Source organism: Eptesicus fuscus, chromosome 23 (genome assembly GCF_027574615.1).
Source record: "Eptesicus fuscus isolate TK198812 chromosome 23, DD_ASM_mEF_20220401, whole genome shotgun sequence".
Lineage (NCBI taxonomy): Eukaryota > Metazoa > Chordata > Mammalia > Chiroptera > Vespertilionidae > Eptesicus > Eptesicus fuscus.
Window position 1 is genome coordinate 23,768,746 of NC_072495.1, and position 16,171 is coordinate 23,784,916.

General features: G+C 58.6%; 1 protein-coding gene across 1 annotated transcript in view; it reads right to left on the reverse strand.

Moving 5' to 3' along the window:
• The window catches only part of MN1 (MN1 proto-oncogene, transcriptional regulator), a 41,493-nt gene extending 25,612 nt beyond the window's left edge, over positions 1–15,881 (reverse strand). Inside the window, exon 1 of the mRNA XM_028146805.2 lies at positions 12,018–15,881. Within this exon, the coding sequence (XP_028002606.2) occupies positions 12,018–15,828 (3,811 nt within the window). The 5' untranslated portion in view covers positions 15,829–15,881. The remainder of the gene's footprint in view (positions 1–12,017) is intronic.
• Positions 15,882–16,171: the final 290 nt, after the last annotated feature.

Below are 16,171 nucleotides of genomic sequence, written 5' to 3' on the forward strand. Positions count from 1 at the left end.
CATACTCACACACACTCACTCACATACTCACACACACACACACACACTCACTCACATACTCACACACACATACTCACACACATTCACACACACTCACACTCACTCACACACTCACACACACACACACACACTCACTCACATACTCTCACACACACACACACACACACACTCATACTCACATACTCACACACACACACTCACTGGTTTCCATCAGACAAGCAAACAAGAAGGGATGAAATTCAGGATACGAAAACAAACTATTTTTAAACACGAAAGCAAACAACACCAAGATAGAAATGCTGTTATTTTCCCATTAAACGAAGTTTCTCTCAGTTTGAAAAGCGAAGAGTAACCTAAACAAGTCCTCCACACACACAGCCGCGAGTTGGGGTGTTGGGGCCTCCGCCTTCCCTAACCACGGAAAAACCCCTCCTCGGGGAAGCAGAAGGGGAGGCAGGGACGGGGCCAGGCTGCTGGGCCAGGTCCCATCCAGCGTGTCCTCCCCCACGATGCCCGGTCGTCTCAGACTTCAAAATGCAACACTTTTTAATTTTTCCAAAAAGTTGTGTTTTTTTTTAAGTCTTCCAGCTCTCTCCCTCTTGGATTCCCAAAATAACTACTTAATAGCAAATGTCGGGGAACTAACTTCATTCATTTAGAACATGCAGAGTCTAGGATGGGCACTGAGTGTGGGGGGGACCCCCGTGATTCCGCTGCCTTGAGCCAGACCGCCTCGGGCGCTGCTCCGTCCCTAAATTCTTCCTTTCAAACCAGGGGCCCCGAAATGTCATCATTACAGCCGCGGATACAGGTAACAGGTGTGCCCCTCGGCCCCTCCTCCCGCCCCCGCCGCCTCGGCCTTCCAGACAAGCTTCTGGAAGATTTACTGGTCTGGCCTGGGGTGTCGGCATTACCGGAAACGACTCTGATTATAAGGGTTAAATGAAGACCCTCTCCAAATGTAAGACCAGACACCCAGGTGCATTAGCCTTTAATGAGCCCGCGTGAAAAAAAAAAAAAAAAAAGGAAACTGTATCTCCATCTCTCCCAATGCCCGTATCCTCAGCGCCTCAAGTTCATGGCAGGCTGGCTGGGCGCCCACAACACCCTGTCCGGCCCTCGCTCTGCCGAGGCAAGATCTCGGTAGAAGACGTGTGCGAGGATCATTCAGCAAAAAGGGGGCGCGGGGGGGGTGGGGGGGGAGTGCTCAGGAAACCATTTGCTCTAACACTGTTATGGCCCAACCCTGGGTTTAAAAAAAAATCGTAAAAGTGGGATTTTAGCCCATCATCTGGAAACGGAGAGACAGGAAGGCTGTGGGGAGCCCAGGGGGACACCCAGAGACCCCCCCCCCCACCCCGGCTGAAGCGCCCGCACCATCAACATGACACACGTCCCCCCGCCAGAGGCTGCGTGTTGGGAAAGGCCGAAGCCGCGGGCTGTTTGGCTTTGTTTTCCGTTATCCCAGCTTTCGGGCCGTATGCATACTTTTTCTTCCTTCTTTGGAAGTCAAACCATGCGTTTCTCTGCAAGTTACACACACACCCAGCGCCGCTATTTGTCAAGCGGCAGCGTGGAAGGTGCCCCGACGTGGCTGCGGACTCCGAACCCTTCTCCGTGCGGGCGCTCGGCTCCCTCTAGGAAGAATTCATGCTCAGAAACTTCCCGGGAGCCGAGGCACCGCAAGGAAGCCCGTGTCCACGGGCTGTGTCCGCGTCTCTGAGAGGCCAGGCTTGCTGGGCCAAAGGGCGCGTGTGCGCCCTCCTCCCCCAACAAGTGATGGGGGAAGGGGCCACCCATCCTCCCTTCCTGGGGAGACGGTGGTGGGAACCAAGACGGGGAGTGGGGGGGGCCTTTATTCCCTGATGGGTGAGGGGCTCCAGGAGTGTGCACACTCACCCTTGTACACACACACACACACACACACACACACACACTCGTACACTTCCAATCCCAGCAAAATGCTTCACACACACACACACTGAGCACAAAATAAATGCTTATTAGCTACACTGACCCAAAATGGTGAAATGTACAAAGTAAATTAATCATGCCTCTCCCGGAGGCCTAACAGGATTACAAATTCGGCAAAAATTGACCACAATGAGATCAATAAGCTTCTACTTAAAACTGAACGGGGCCAGAACTTAGTATGAGCTTCTCAGAGGGGAAGCCACACACACACAGACACACACATTTTTTGTTTCCCATTTCTTATTAAGACTTCTAAGGCCTGTGTGTGTGTGTGTGTTTGTGTGCTTGTGGGTGAGTGGGTGGGTGTATGCGTGCATGCTTGCCTACGAGCCGAAACCAGCGCGAGGCATCCGGAGCGCGATGCCCAGGCAATTTAGAAATAGTCACGGCATAAGGATCGTGAAATTGCTCCTGTTTAAAAAAAAAAAAAAAGCCAAATTCTGGTTCCGCAGCCTCTCTCCCCTCAACTCCTAAACAACCACCAAAAGTTACGTCGCCGGGGATGAAAACGGCCCATTTGTTTTGAGCCAATGAAGCCGCACGACAAAAGCATGGGCCTCCGACGGCTGGACCGCGGGTCCCCTGAAGGGGAGGAGAGAGGGGACTCTCATTCCTCCAGCTGCTTCCCACACACGGCTGCTCTCGAGTCAGGGAAACCTTCTCCTTGCCCGATGCGTCACTTACTTTCGTTCTCTTTCAGCCTACCATTCAGAAAAATGGGAAGTATATATCTGTATCTATATCTATCTATCTATCTATCTATCTATATATTATATATATATATATATATTGTGTGGGAGGGCACTGCCTGCATTTCGAGGCAGCGGGACCCGCCTGGAAGGTCTGTGGAGGCAAGATTATCCCCGTAGAGGCTCAGGTCTAGGAGGAAAACCTCGGCGGTCCCTTAACGAGGTCACCGGGGGAGAGGTCACTCCTTTTCCTCGCCCCCTTCGTCCCTCTTTTACGGAACAGGCCGGGCGCATCTGCCGAGCTTGATGTGTCTGTCTCGGGCCTCCTCGTGGGGCCGGCTCTTCTGCCAGAGACGTTAGCCTCAGGCACATTACCACGGCTCGACCCACCCGGGGCCCATCTGGGTCTTCATCCCCCCCCCCACACCCCCCACACCCCTCACCCCGGCCCCGTGTGTCTGCCTCGGCCAGTAACTAAACAGAAAGGGGCCCTGATTGCTAACAGACCCACCATGCGGCCAGCCCTCTCGGACTGGGTCTTCCACATCTATTCCCCCCCGACACCCCCACCCCCACCCCCAAACATCTGCGGTCACGTGGAAACGCCGGGCCCCACGGGGAGAGCTCGGCCAAGAACTTCCTGTCCCTTACAGTGGCCAACACGGGCCCCTCAACAAGTCACTCACCCCCTGGCCGCTCCCAGGAGGTGCCGTATAAACGACTCCCACATTCACAAGTTACTTTCCACTCCCGAACCCCCGAGTGTCCGTAAATAGCAGCGGACTCATAGGGATGCACCCCTCTCCGCCTTGACTGCCGCCCCTGAGAGAAAATAAACTGCACCCCCATCTCCATCCAGAATTCCTAACGGGGGGGTGTTTCTGGCTCCTAGGAAAGGAGGCCAGCGTGTCCCCATCAGGACTCGGGCTGACATGTTTAAGGACTTTTTAAACATCCCCCCCACCCCCACCGCAACCCCCGCCCCGGAAAACAGAGTGGAACCCGCTCACTTTTCTCAGCAAATTCTCAACTGACCCTCGCTTTCTCTGGAAGGCTGAGCCCGGGGGAATGCAAAGCCTGGATGTTGCCTGCAGACTCCCCCACCCCCTCTCCGGTCGTAAGATGGCCCCTCAGAAGCAGTTTATTCCTGGTGGTCGTTGCCAATCACTGGACAATGCCTGCGTTCTGGGATCCAAGGGCGTCTGAAAACACGGCTTCACGGCAACTGAAAAGGGTCATATCTTTTTGACATCTCACCCTGCCCTGTGTGTGGAGGGATAACAGGGAGAGGGGAGGGGAGAGGGAGAGAGAGAAGAGAGAGAGAGAGAGAGAGAGAGAGAGAGAGAGAGAGAGAGAGAGACTGTGTATGTGTGTGCAAGTATGTGCGTGCAGGGGTTCACTCACTAACTGTCCACATACTAACATCCCAGGAGCTCCCGAATATGGCCAGGAACCCCACACCGGGGCCCTCAACTTGGGGCAGCGACTTCCCAAGACACACCGCGCAAAGCCAGCCCCGTCAGGAGCGGGGCTGAGACCCTGTCACTCCAGCGGAATTTCTGGCCCGAACTTGAAGATCCAACGAAATCTCTGCACCCCGACACTCTTGACATTATGATCAGGAATGAGAAGGAGAAACGAATTCTAAAACTCTCAGGATCAAACGCACCTCCGGGCCACTTAGTTCTCCCAAGACAGGCTGTTCGAACAGGGAACGGGGTGTGGGGGGAGCGGGGAGGAGGGGGGAGTCCACATTTCTTCCGAAAGCTATTTCTGAGCAATCACGGTGTTACTTTTTTGAGAAAAAAGCAAGATCACACAGACACACACACACATCCCCACCCACCCACCCAGTGTCTTCAAAGCAGTAGACTTCGCAATGAACCCCAAAGAGGCCTCTGACACAGGGTCTCCCGGCTTCCGTAAACCATTGTCCAACACAACGCATTTCACCCAAACCCAACACCGGTCCGAGTCAGTCCGGCTGCGACCCAGAAAACCTGAGACTGGCGCCCAGGGTCGGGGTCCCGGCGGCAAACCTCTCCTGGGGGGCTCCAGACCTTCCTCGGAGACACGGATGGAAGGAGCACGGAGGCCTGGCGTGGCATGGGGGGGATCCCACCTGCTCTAGGGGGCGTGGGGGAGCGGAGGTCGCTGGCCCCCTCAGCTTTTAAAGATCAGAACATAAAAACCTGCTTTCCCCCCCCACAGGGCGAGGTGGCGCTGGGACGTTCACTGAGAGTTTCTCCCCCCTCTTTCGGGCGAGTCTATTCCACGTCTGATGTTCCTTCGGGGACGTTCAGAAAGAGCCCATTTGTTACTGCGAATGCTACCCAGTCCTCCAAACCATTCAAATCAATTGCCTTTACGTTTAAAGGGCATTTGGGTCCGTACGATGATGTATAAAATCATGAAAAGGGAAACGCAGGCGATCGCTATAAACTCCTCTCTCTCTCTCTCTCTCTCGGAGCCGGGAGCAGCGATGAGGGAGAAGGAGCGTTTGGGACACCGTGGCTGCGACGCACCCCGACTCCGCAGGGTTCCAGGGGTGCCCATCCGACACGGACGTGCACGGCCCACCTCTGAAGCTATCGGGAACAGGTTAGGAAAGAGCCCCTTTGGGTTTCCAAACTGTGAAGAAACCTGTGGCACTTTCTCTACCCCCCCCCCCACCTCTCCCCGCACCACCACCGCGTCATGTTCTTTCTGGGCCAACACGGTGTGGGGAGCAGACCCTCCACTCGCTTCCCAAACCTCAGAGGCGGCTGATTAACATGCAGGCCGGCCAACAAAGCGGGCCCGTGACGGTTCCACCCCGTGAGAACCGCGTCTTCGCAGACGTCCCTCCTTGCCCGAGTGAATGAAACTTAACTCTGCTTTTCAATCCGGACGCAGAATGCGCGGGCAGCCCGAGCCCCCTGCGGTGCACACGCGCCCACAGGTGTCCCCTCACTCACACCCTAGAGCAGCCGGGGTAAGGATGCGTGTCGGATGCGGGCTAGATGCGTGTCGGATGCGTGCTGGATGTGTGCCGTCCCATCATGGGAAGACAGCAGGAAAGGATCAGGCCCACCTCTGCACTGGGCGACCCACTGAGCAAAAGGTGCCACAAAGGAGGGGATGAGCATAAAGGAGGAGAATTTCCACGAGTGAGAAGCGGCGTCCGCTTCCCACAGCTGAGAGACGGAGTGGGGGTCGGGGGGGGTGGGGGGAGAAGGTGGGTGCTAATTCAAAGATTCCTCTCCTGGCCCAAGAGTCTCGTGTGAGCGGAACTCTGCCAGAGGCACCTCCACGCTCGCTCACGCACACAACGCGAATGCCTGCTACCGAAAGACTCCGGATCGCCGTCCCCCGGAGCCCAGGAGGGCCCGGGGGCCCAGGTTTCATAATTAGGACCTTCCAACGCCTCCCTCTATTGAGAGGCCCTGCACTCCCTCAGCCCCTCACTGAATCAGAGCCTGCCAGTGAAGGCCATTGAGAGAAGGCTTAGCTTTCTTCCCCACTCGCCTTCAGAAAGTAGATGGAAGGGGGGACGTGGAGGAGTCGCTGGGGCAGGCGATGGAAAGACGCTTGGCCATGCATATGCATGTGTGTGTACGCTGGGGTGGGGCGAGGGGGGTGCTCCTTCCCACACGCAATTGCATGGGGAGGGGCGGGGGGGGGGGGCCTGCTTTCCTCTGCGGGTGACTGACAGACCCAGACCCGACACCCACCGCGGCCGGACTCTTGGACGCCCGGCCCCCGGGCCCCTTCGTCGGGCTCCCCGCGTGGGCGAGAAGACGAGGAAACTTGGCAACGTCCCCCCAGAAGGTCTCTCTTCTCGATCACACGTTCACGTACGTATCCACATCTCCGCCGCCGCCGGCGGTCAGAACGCACACTCACATCTGTCCGCCCGAGAAACGCCTAAAAATAGACATCGTCCTAAAACAAACACATCGCTGGGCGCGTCAAAATCCCGACTGGAGTCGGAGCGATGAAGCGAGGCGGAATAAGCAGGTGGGGGAGCGGCGAGGAAAGCCTAGAAGGGGCACCCACTGGTGACAGGGGGCACCCTCCACCCCCATAAACCCAGGTTCCCCCCCTGGCACGAGAGGGTTCGGTGTTTCTATGTCGCAGTGGGCTTGGGAGACCTCCCAAAACATTGGATCCTGTGACATCACGCCACAGCCTTTTCATCTCTACAGGGAACTAAACAAGAGTTCAACGCCGTCTCCCTTACGAGGAGCGTTTATCTGCCGAATGCTCTGGGCAAAGGAGATCGCTCCCAGGGCACAGAGCACAACCCAAAGTCACTGTCACCCGAGTGGCGAGAAAGGTGATTTTGCTAAACCTTCCAGCGTGCAGTGGGCTGAGGAGGTGCCCGTGACAATCCCAAGGATAGATCCTCGAGTCTGCCCTTCCACAGTGGGGAGCATTTCCCTCCTCTCACGTCACCGGGTCCTCCCCGAAGATTTATTAAAGACGTAGACTTAATATCAGCCCAGAGGATCGAGTCACTCCTTGGCGAGGGCAGCCCGGTTTTCGGGACCTATTAAGATTCTTTGTGGAAATTTAAATACCTCTGTCAGGCAAACAAAATCATATCAGGAACCATCGAATCTCATTGCTAGAAAGAGAAATTAGATTAGCCGAGCCTCGCTCCTTTCCTAGAAACCTCAATAAAATAAGAAGTACATTTCAACGGTCTCTTACTTCCGGGGGGCTGAAGGAGGGCCCCCCCCCCAAAGACATCTAAATGAATTTATATTAAAGAAAGCTATCCTTGAGGAGAAGCCCTGCAATCTGCAAAAAATAAAAAAAATGTATATATTTATACAGAGGAGAATACATAAGTATATGTTACATATTAGAAGGCAGTGGCTACTTAAAATCAAAACAGCCAGGAAAAAAAAAAAAAAATCCAGGGGCAAGCTCCACACCAAGAAGCTTTCAGCCCCTGAAAACATCCTTGTCCTTTATTAATATTTAGTGGAAATGTATAATTGTAGATGTGGGCTGGGTTGGGGGTTTTATGTCGGGAGGCGGGCAAAGAAGACAGGTTTATTGCAGCCGTGAAATATTAACCAAGCACCAAGCACAGTAGTAGTATGTCCCGGACTAGCCGGGGAGCAGGCAGGCCCTCGTGCCAGCTGCACAAAGAGGGGGGCTCCTGTTTACATTACCCCCGATTAACACCTGCGAAGTTTTGGGTTACATCTTCCGGAGGCCGCAGGAGTCCCATGAAGGCATGCAACCCTGGCTGGATGCTTTCACAGGGAAACGGGGAACGCAAGGCTCCCTCGCCTTGCCCCCAAAACAAGTTTGCGTGAGCCTGAAGATTCTCTCCAAAGGTGTGGGGAGCGGGGGGTAACGATTCAGAAAAACAGCCCTCGGGGTCCCCCTCCGTCGTCCCCCCGCCCGGCCTGCCCCACGTCTAAAGGAAATTCAGTGTTCAAATCCTGCCCGCCTCGGATGTCTCGGCGCTGTTCTAACTGTGTTCCGACTGGAACGCCGAGGGGAGCGTGAAATCCCAAAGATTTTTCTCCCGCATCACTGTAAACGTGTCATACTTCCAAAGAGGGCAGGATTGCATGCAGAGCGAAGACAGAGACCTCTCCCACGTCAAGGTATAGGAACGAGCATTCCTAGACCGCTCCTGATTTTAAGATAGAGAGCAGCCTACGGGAATGGAAGTTTGGCCAGGACCAACTTGTAACAGAATTATGGTGAATTGAAGTTTTGAAAATTCTGGGGAAGAGGCAGGAGGGGAGAGCGAAGCATGCCGTTTCCTGCAATCTCTCCCTCCATCTGCACTCTAGCATCATTTTGAGTTCTTTATCAGTTTTGAAATTCCTCCACGGCCACACATCTAGTGCAAAGATAGGTGGACAATTTTGCACACTCATTTCAAACGCATGGCAATCTCGCTGATGTCACAGATGTCTGAATAGGCCCCAAAGCAGGCTGGGGTTTTTTTTGTTTTGTTTTTTTTCCTTTGCACCCTTCCCCCCTACTCCAACTTTGCGCACACGGGACCTCATCATGAGATGCAGAGTTTCATTCTACAAAAAGTTGTTCAGTGGGTTGATTAAGAAGTCAGGGGGAGTGTGATTTGGAGAGACTCGCTTTCCTGGTTAACAAAAAAAAAAAAAATCATAATCACATGTCATGCTGCCCTAGACTTTCCCAGCACTGCAACTTGCCAGTCGAGTTGCCTCCCCCTCGGAAGGGCGTCTGAACCCCATAAGACAATCGGGGCACGTCGCAGTGGCTACACGGCTTGTGCGGCTCTGAAGACATCATTCCTTCTCTCCGACCCGAGCACGGGGCCGTTTTGTTAAATACCGACCAGTATTTTGTCGTCGGAGCGAAGAATTTCAGAAACGGTGTTAATATTTAATCACATTAGTACTGGCGTGTTTTACGGCGTGACAAAATAAAATATCATTACAAGAATGGGCTTTGCCTGAAAAGCGGGGGTGGGTGTGGGAGAAAGTGCTTGCTAGGGCTGGGCCCTGGGGAAGGTATTATTAAAGCCGCTGGACATCACTGCTTCCTGGCTGGTGGGACCATAGAGGCTCATGGTTAAGGAAAAGCAGAGCATTTAACTTTAATGGTGTTGTGTGTGTTTTTGTGTTGTTGTTGTTTGTTTGTTGTGTTTTGGTTTTTTGTTTTTTTTTACTCCATTTCAAAGTGGCACACTTCAGTGTGATTTTCAGCCAGGGGACTCGGGGGCCTGTTGAAGGCTCTGTGTACCTGTTTATACAACATGTGCAGATGGAACTGCAGGGTGTTATCATAATGAAAAGTTTAATCGCCCTTATTTACTACCAGTAAGGGAGCAGCGATCGGGTGCAAATGCCTTATAAAGCCCTAACCAGCAGCCCCAAGGCTGCAGAAGCTGCAAGTGACCTCAATTTAGGGGCTTTATCTAGGAACCTGTCCTTCCCACATCACAGAGTGGGAAACAAAGGAGGTCAAGTGGGTGGAAGGAAGTCCCTGTCCTCCTGGGTGCAGGGGAGGGCGGCGTCGGGCGGGCATATTGGGCAAATCAACCCTAAAGTGACTAGCATCTGTTTCCAAAAAAAAACAACACACACCAAAACACATTTTCCCTCATCTGTCCGTGATCATGAAACAAGCAAAATAGAACATTTCTTTCGTGACATTTCTTCATTCACAGCCTGCATCTTTTCATTTATTTTTTTTTTCCCTATAAAGGAGGATTCCTGGGGTGGACTGGGAAGGGAGTGGTGGGACACCTTTAAGAAAAAAACACTCATTAAAGCCACTCAATCCCTCTCCACCTAAGATCTTTCAAAAGACTCAAAGGCAACGTGCTACTGGTTTTTCTTTATGAATTCACTAAATCGGGTTTTCTTTTCGTAACTTTTCTCGCCCCATTTGGGCCAATATGTTCTTAATTACTGGGGGGGGGGGGAGGATGGGAGAAGGGGGAGGAGGAGGGACAGCCAGGCCAAGCCAGGTAGAAGTGACAGGGGCTGGGATTTGTGTGCTAACCAGCTATCGATCGGCAGGGATCGAGATGTTGTGTACAAGAAAATAAAAGAGAAGGGGGGCCGAGCAAGCAGGATGCTGTGTCCAACTCCATTTTTGAAAGGAGGCGGGGGGGTGGGCGGGGGGGGGGAGAAAAGGGGAGAAGACACGGAGGGCCCCAAACTAACCAATTTATGGCCTTGCCTGGGAGAAGCCTGGAGAATGCTGATGCCGGCTCCGGCGTCTGCTGTGCATGCTAAACACCCGGCTTCAAATGAGAGAGCGGCATCCCGGGCTGGGCAGTAGGCGAACAAAGAGAACAGCAGCAGCAGCAGCAGCCAGGCCGGCCGCATTCATGAATTAGAAAACCTAAGCGGGAAAGCGACCCCGGGACAGGCGCCTGCCCTGAGAACCCTGAGTCTGAGCCACCCAGCTCCAGCCGGACGTCCCCTCCCCCTCCTGCCCATGCCACTCTCCCAAAACCTACCCATCCCTGGGACCCGGGGTCAAGAGATGGCAGGCTGTGGGGGAGGACGAGGGAAATGAAGGCAGAGGAGAACTCTAAGAGAACGCAGAAATCAAGGGATGTGGTTTTAAAGACGTGGTTTGCATCGCCAGCCCCTGGTTTCATGACACTATTCAGCCTGTTGAAACCAAGGGGATTCAACTAGGGTTTAAAAGAAAAAAAGGGAGAAATGGGAGGAGGAGGGGGGGGGAATAAAAGAAAGAAATGATGTTACCTAACTTTAAGGAGCCATTATCTGTGAGGAGGGGGGATAAGGGAGGAGAGGAAGGTCCCAATAAAATGAAATGGATATCTACAGCAGCCTAGTCTTCTTCAGGTTAGAAAACTGTTATTCCTTAACTGCAATGGTGGTTCACTGACCAGCCCCCCGCTACCCCACGCACCTTAAAAGCCCCCAGGCCTGATTGGGGGGGGGGGCTGGCGGGGAATGCTTAGAAGGCAAAGGAGAGCTGGGACCGGACATCTGTCACCAAAGCCAGGGATAGATATTGACGAACGCGGGTCCTTTGTGTCTTAAGAATATATATATCCCTACCCCCATTCACACACGGTGCCCTGGGTACGTGGCCTGGCCTGTGCCAAGCAGACACCCCCCCGCCACCCCAGCCCCACCCAATGTCCAGGGCATGCACCTGGGGAAGCTTGCCTGCCTGCCTCCCCCAACCCCTACAGGTATCCAGCTTTTCAATGAAACTCCAATAGTTACGAAGAGACAAAACAGCTACTCATCAGGAACAAATGTCACATTAGGCGTTGCCTCTGAGTGATACTGCCACAACCAGGGCTGGGAACTTTTTTTTTTTTTTCCTAAAGAGGCTGACACACAGGGAAGGGAGCTGGAGCGAGAGGCTGGCTGCCTAGAAAAGGTGGGGAGGCATGAACATAACTTCCCACGTGTCCTACCAGGAGGGGGGCACAGGAGCCCCCCAAAACCGGAACCAGCCTAGAGCTTGAGGCCCGAGGAGGGGTCTCAGTGTGAAAGGAGAGGCCCCAGACCTCTGAGCAACCAGCTGGGGGGGGGGGGGGGGGGGGGACTCTGCAATCATCCTCAAAGCGCTTCCCCCTCCCCTAAGTTCTTAGCACCCAGTGGCACCAGGACCTACCTGGCAGCACCTCAGGGGGGCTGGGAGGGGGGAGGGGCAGACTCATAGAGCCCTGGGTGTGAGTCAGAGGAAGGGTCTCCAGCTCTGAGCTGGGCACTCACAGAAGGCCCTGTGGTCTCCTAATGCCAAAGGACTCCCCCTCCTTCCACTGGGGCCTTGCAGGCTGCAGGAGCCTAAGGCCTGCAGTGGGGGGGCTGGGCGGGTCTCTGGGAGGTCAGAAGGGGACCAGAAGGGGGGCATATATACCTTCTTTGCTGCTGGGGTTCTGGGGTTTGGCCTTCTCCCAGGGCGCCAGCGTTTTGTCGTCCTCGGCCCCGTCCACCAAGGTCTTGTCTGCGGGCATGTACCAGGTGGCGCTGTGCTCCGCCATCAGGGAGTCCAGGTCGATGGTGCTCATGGCGCTCTTGACAGCCTCGGAGCAGCAGCTGCCCAGCTCGCTGTCTCCGTTCTGGGCGCCGCCGCCGGAAGCCCCCACCGCACACTCGCCCTTCTTGCCCCCCTTGAGCCCCAGGGGCTGGTCCTCGGAGATGCTGAACTGCTGCCTCTGCAGCTGGATCTGGGCCTGGAGGATCTCCAGGGGGTGGATCTCGTCGGGCGGTGGGGGTGCCCCGCTGCTGCTCGTAGGGGTCCGGACCTGCTCCAGGCCCGGCGTGCCCGGATGGCCAGCGCCCCCGCCGCTGCCATAGCTGTCAGGGGTCGAGGTAGAGGTAGACATGATGCCCAGGCCGAGCGGGGGCGGGGGCGCCTTGGGTCCGTGTTCCCCTGCGCCCACCCCCCGGGGAGGGAGTTTGGGCGAACCTGTCACCATGGGGCTCCGACTGGCTTTGGCCAGGGCCTGGGGGTTGTCGGAGCTGGATGACACTTCGTCCTCGTTGGCGTAGCTGGTGCTCACCTCGTCGGAGGCGAACTCGCCCACGTGCGGGGAGCTGCCGTCTGACTTGGCACCGCCATCCAGGGACGCCATGAGGTCCGGCTGGTCCCCCAGGAGCAATTCGGCCCCTTTGCCCCAAGAAGGCGAGGTGAGCGCTTTCTCATGGGGCGTGGGCGCCCCGCGCGCCTCGCCCGTCGAGCTTCCGCCCAGGGCCGCGCCTGGCTGCTGCTGGGGCTGCTGCTGCTGCCCTGGGCTGACCCCGGGGGCACCCCCGCTGTCCGGGGCCGCCGAGTACTTGTCGAAGAAGGTCCCCGGGCTCACGTGACCACTGTCCCTTTTTCTGCGCCCCCGTCCCCGGCCACCGCCCCCGGGGACCGGCTTGCCATCGTTCCCCGACGTGGATTCCAGGGTGTAGTTTGGGGAGAGGCTGGTGCTGTCCCCCTGGGAGGGAGGGTTGGGCGGCCCCGAGGTTTTGTTGCCACCGCTACCGGTCCCCGAAGGGCCTCCTCCGGGCCCCGGGGCCCCCGGAGCAGTCCCTCCTCCGGGGTAGTAATCCGAGCCCGGGTTGCCGGCCACGGCCGCGCCGCCGTCGGTCTCGTTCTGGCTCAATTTCCTCTTCCCCTCGGGCGGGTTCTTCTTGTTAAAGGTCACGTTGAGGTTGGGGGCCCCGAGGCTGGCGATCATGTTCTGGCAGGCGGTGGAGAGCGCAGCCAGGCAGCTCTGGCCGAACAGGTTGTCCTTGGAGCTGGGCTTGCTGAAGGAGCCCAGCGAGAGCGCGCCCAGCTTACTGGCCGAGGCGCGCTGGCTGGACTGGAAGTCCGGCTGCGGCGGGTACGCGCCCCCGCCGCCGCCTCCGCCGCCGCCTCCAGGGCCGCCGCCGCCGCCGCCCCCGCCCGCGCTCGGGGGCGAGTTCACGCCCGGGCCGCTGTGCGGGGTGGCCTGCCGGTTCGCCGCGCCGAACGGGAAGCCCGGCTGGCCCCCGAGCGCAGACGCCGTGAAATCCGGCGGAGGGGGCCGGCGCTCAGAGGGAGCGCTCGGCAGCCCCACTCCGGCCCCCGGTGACTGCAGTTGGCCCAGGCCGGCCAGGCTGCCCCCGAACTGCAGGCCGGGGGAGGGCAGCGCGGGCACGTGGCCCTCTCCGGGCATCCGCAGCGGCTCCTGAAGAGGGCCCCGGAACAGCACCCCCGAGCCACCGGGCGGAGGGGGTGGCGCCAGCCCGGGGTCGTGCGGGCCGCAGTCCGCGGGCAGGCCCGAGCCGCCCATCCTGCGGGGCAGCAGGTCCCCCGGGGGCGGGTGAGGGCCTGGGAACCACGCGCTCTCCTGCGCCAAGTGGGGCGCCTGCTGCTCGAAGGGGCCCAGGCGCCCCGCGCCCGCGCCGCCGCCGCCGCTTTCGCGTTCAAAGTTCGGCTGGGCCAAGCCGCCCACCGGGCCGCCGTGCACCAGGCCCCCCTGGCCCACGTCCCCGGGGTGGCCGAGCTGAGCCAGGTTGGGTTGGCGCAGCCGCTGCTGCTGGTTCCGCGAGGCCATCTGCTTGATCATGAGGGCCGCGTTTTGGCGCTGCTGCTGCTGTTGCTGCTGCTGCTGCTGCTGCTGCTGCAGAGACTGGTGGTCCGGGGCCGGGTGCTGCAGGGGTGGCCCGGAGGGGAAGCTGTCGGGGACCGGCGGTGTGAACTCGCCGGGGAGGCCCGAGTAGGCCGAGGGCGAGAGGTGGTTGTCCAGGGCGCCGTTGTGCACGCTGCCGTTCCACGAGGCACAGCGGTCCACGCCCGCGCTGCCCGGGAAGTCAAAGCGCGGCCTCTTGGCCACGTTCATGTAGGGGGGCGCGTCGAAATGCTGCAGCCGCTGGTTGGGCGCCTGCTGGGGAGGGGGATGCTGCATGTTGAACACGGGCTCCGAGTAAGGGTGCATGCTCCGGTTCTCCAGCCTGTGGATGGGGTACTCGAACTGCGCGTGTTGGCTGGGCAGCATGGGGCCCCCGTCTTGCAGGCTGCCGCCGGGGGTGCCCGCCTCGCCCTGCTGGGGCCGCGGGAGCGCGGGCGGGCACGAGTTTTGTCGGACCAGAAGCCCGGGCGGCGGCGGAGGCGGCTGCTGCTGCTGCGGCTGCGGCGGCGGCGGCGGCTGCTGAGGCTGCTGCGGGGGCTGCTGCTGCGGGGGCGGCGGGGCCTGCTGGGGAGGCTGCATTAAGGGGTGCCTGGAGCCGACTCCGGGCTCCAAGCCCACCGGCATCTTGCGGGCCCCGCCGAACCTCTCGAAGAAAACGCCGTGTTGTTGCTGTTGCTGTTGCTGCTGCTGCTGCTGCTGCTGCTGGGCGTGCATTTTGGACAAGCCCACCATGCCTGCAGCCCTGGGCAGAGCCGAGGCACCACCCGGGAAAGAGCCCCCGGGAACCTGGCGACCCGCCGCATAATGAGGCAACTGCCCCTCGGAATCCGAGGGCGAGAACATGTCGAAATGTCCCGAGGGCGCCTCGCCCGGGTAATTGTATTCCAGCGAGTCGACGGCTCCTTGGTTCGCCACCCTCCGGTTCTCCAGGCTGTGGGAATCGGAGCCGCTGGAGGCGGGGAGGCCGTGGAAGGAGGCGGCCCGGTTAGGGCTCTGGTCCAGCGGCAAGCACGGGGCCGGCACGGCGTGGCCCGAGGCGCCCGAACTGTGGAAGTCCGGGAGGTTCCCGGGTCGCTGCGGGCCGAAGCTCTCGGGCCCCTGGCTCTCCGCCATAGGATCGTAACCCTCGGCGAAGGGCGGCTGGCTGCCCAGGCCGCCGCCGCCGGCGCCGCCGCCGTAGCCGAGCAGGCGACCCCCGTGCAGGCAGGAGGCCCCTGGGTCCGGGCCACCAAAGTTGCCCCCGAAGTGAGGGTGATGCTGGTGGGGGTGGTGGCCTCCCGGGTGGCCGTGGTGCGGCTGCTGGCCTCCGAAGAATCCGTGCACCGGCTGCGCCTGCAGCCCCCCCGCGTGCAACTCCGAGTGGCCGCGCGCGTGGAAGCCGTAAGGCTCCATGTTCATGCCCAAGATCGGGGGCTCGCCCAGCGCGCTCATGGCGGGGTCCACGGGGCCAGGAGGTCCCCCCGCATGGAAAGCCGGAGCCTTGAAGTGGGTGTTCATGCTCAGTCCGGCCTCGTTAAAGTTCCTCTCGCCCTGGCCAGCGTTCCTGCTGTTGATCTGGGGCTCGAATTGGTCCAGCCCAAACATACTTGGCGGGGGGTGGGGAAATCAATAGGGCATGACAGCCTGCTCTCCGCGGCGCGCCTCCGGCCAGCTACCCGTTCCGGCCCCGGGTTGGGACGCTCGGCACCGCGGGGACGCAGTGCGCACCGCCACCGCTCCTGGCCTGTGGAGGCTGGGGGGCTTCTCCGCTCCTCTCCCGAAGCTCTGGCTCTGCCCCACGCGGGCCTCTCACCTCTTGCGGCGCCGCAGGGCCTCCAGGAGCCGTGTTGGAGGGCCCATGCCCCAGGCGGTTGGCACAGCCGCGGGTGGGTTTGCGGGGAGGGAACAGAGCTGCAGGCGAGTGAAGACAAAAAGTTAAGTCGGGGGG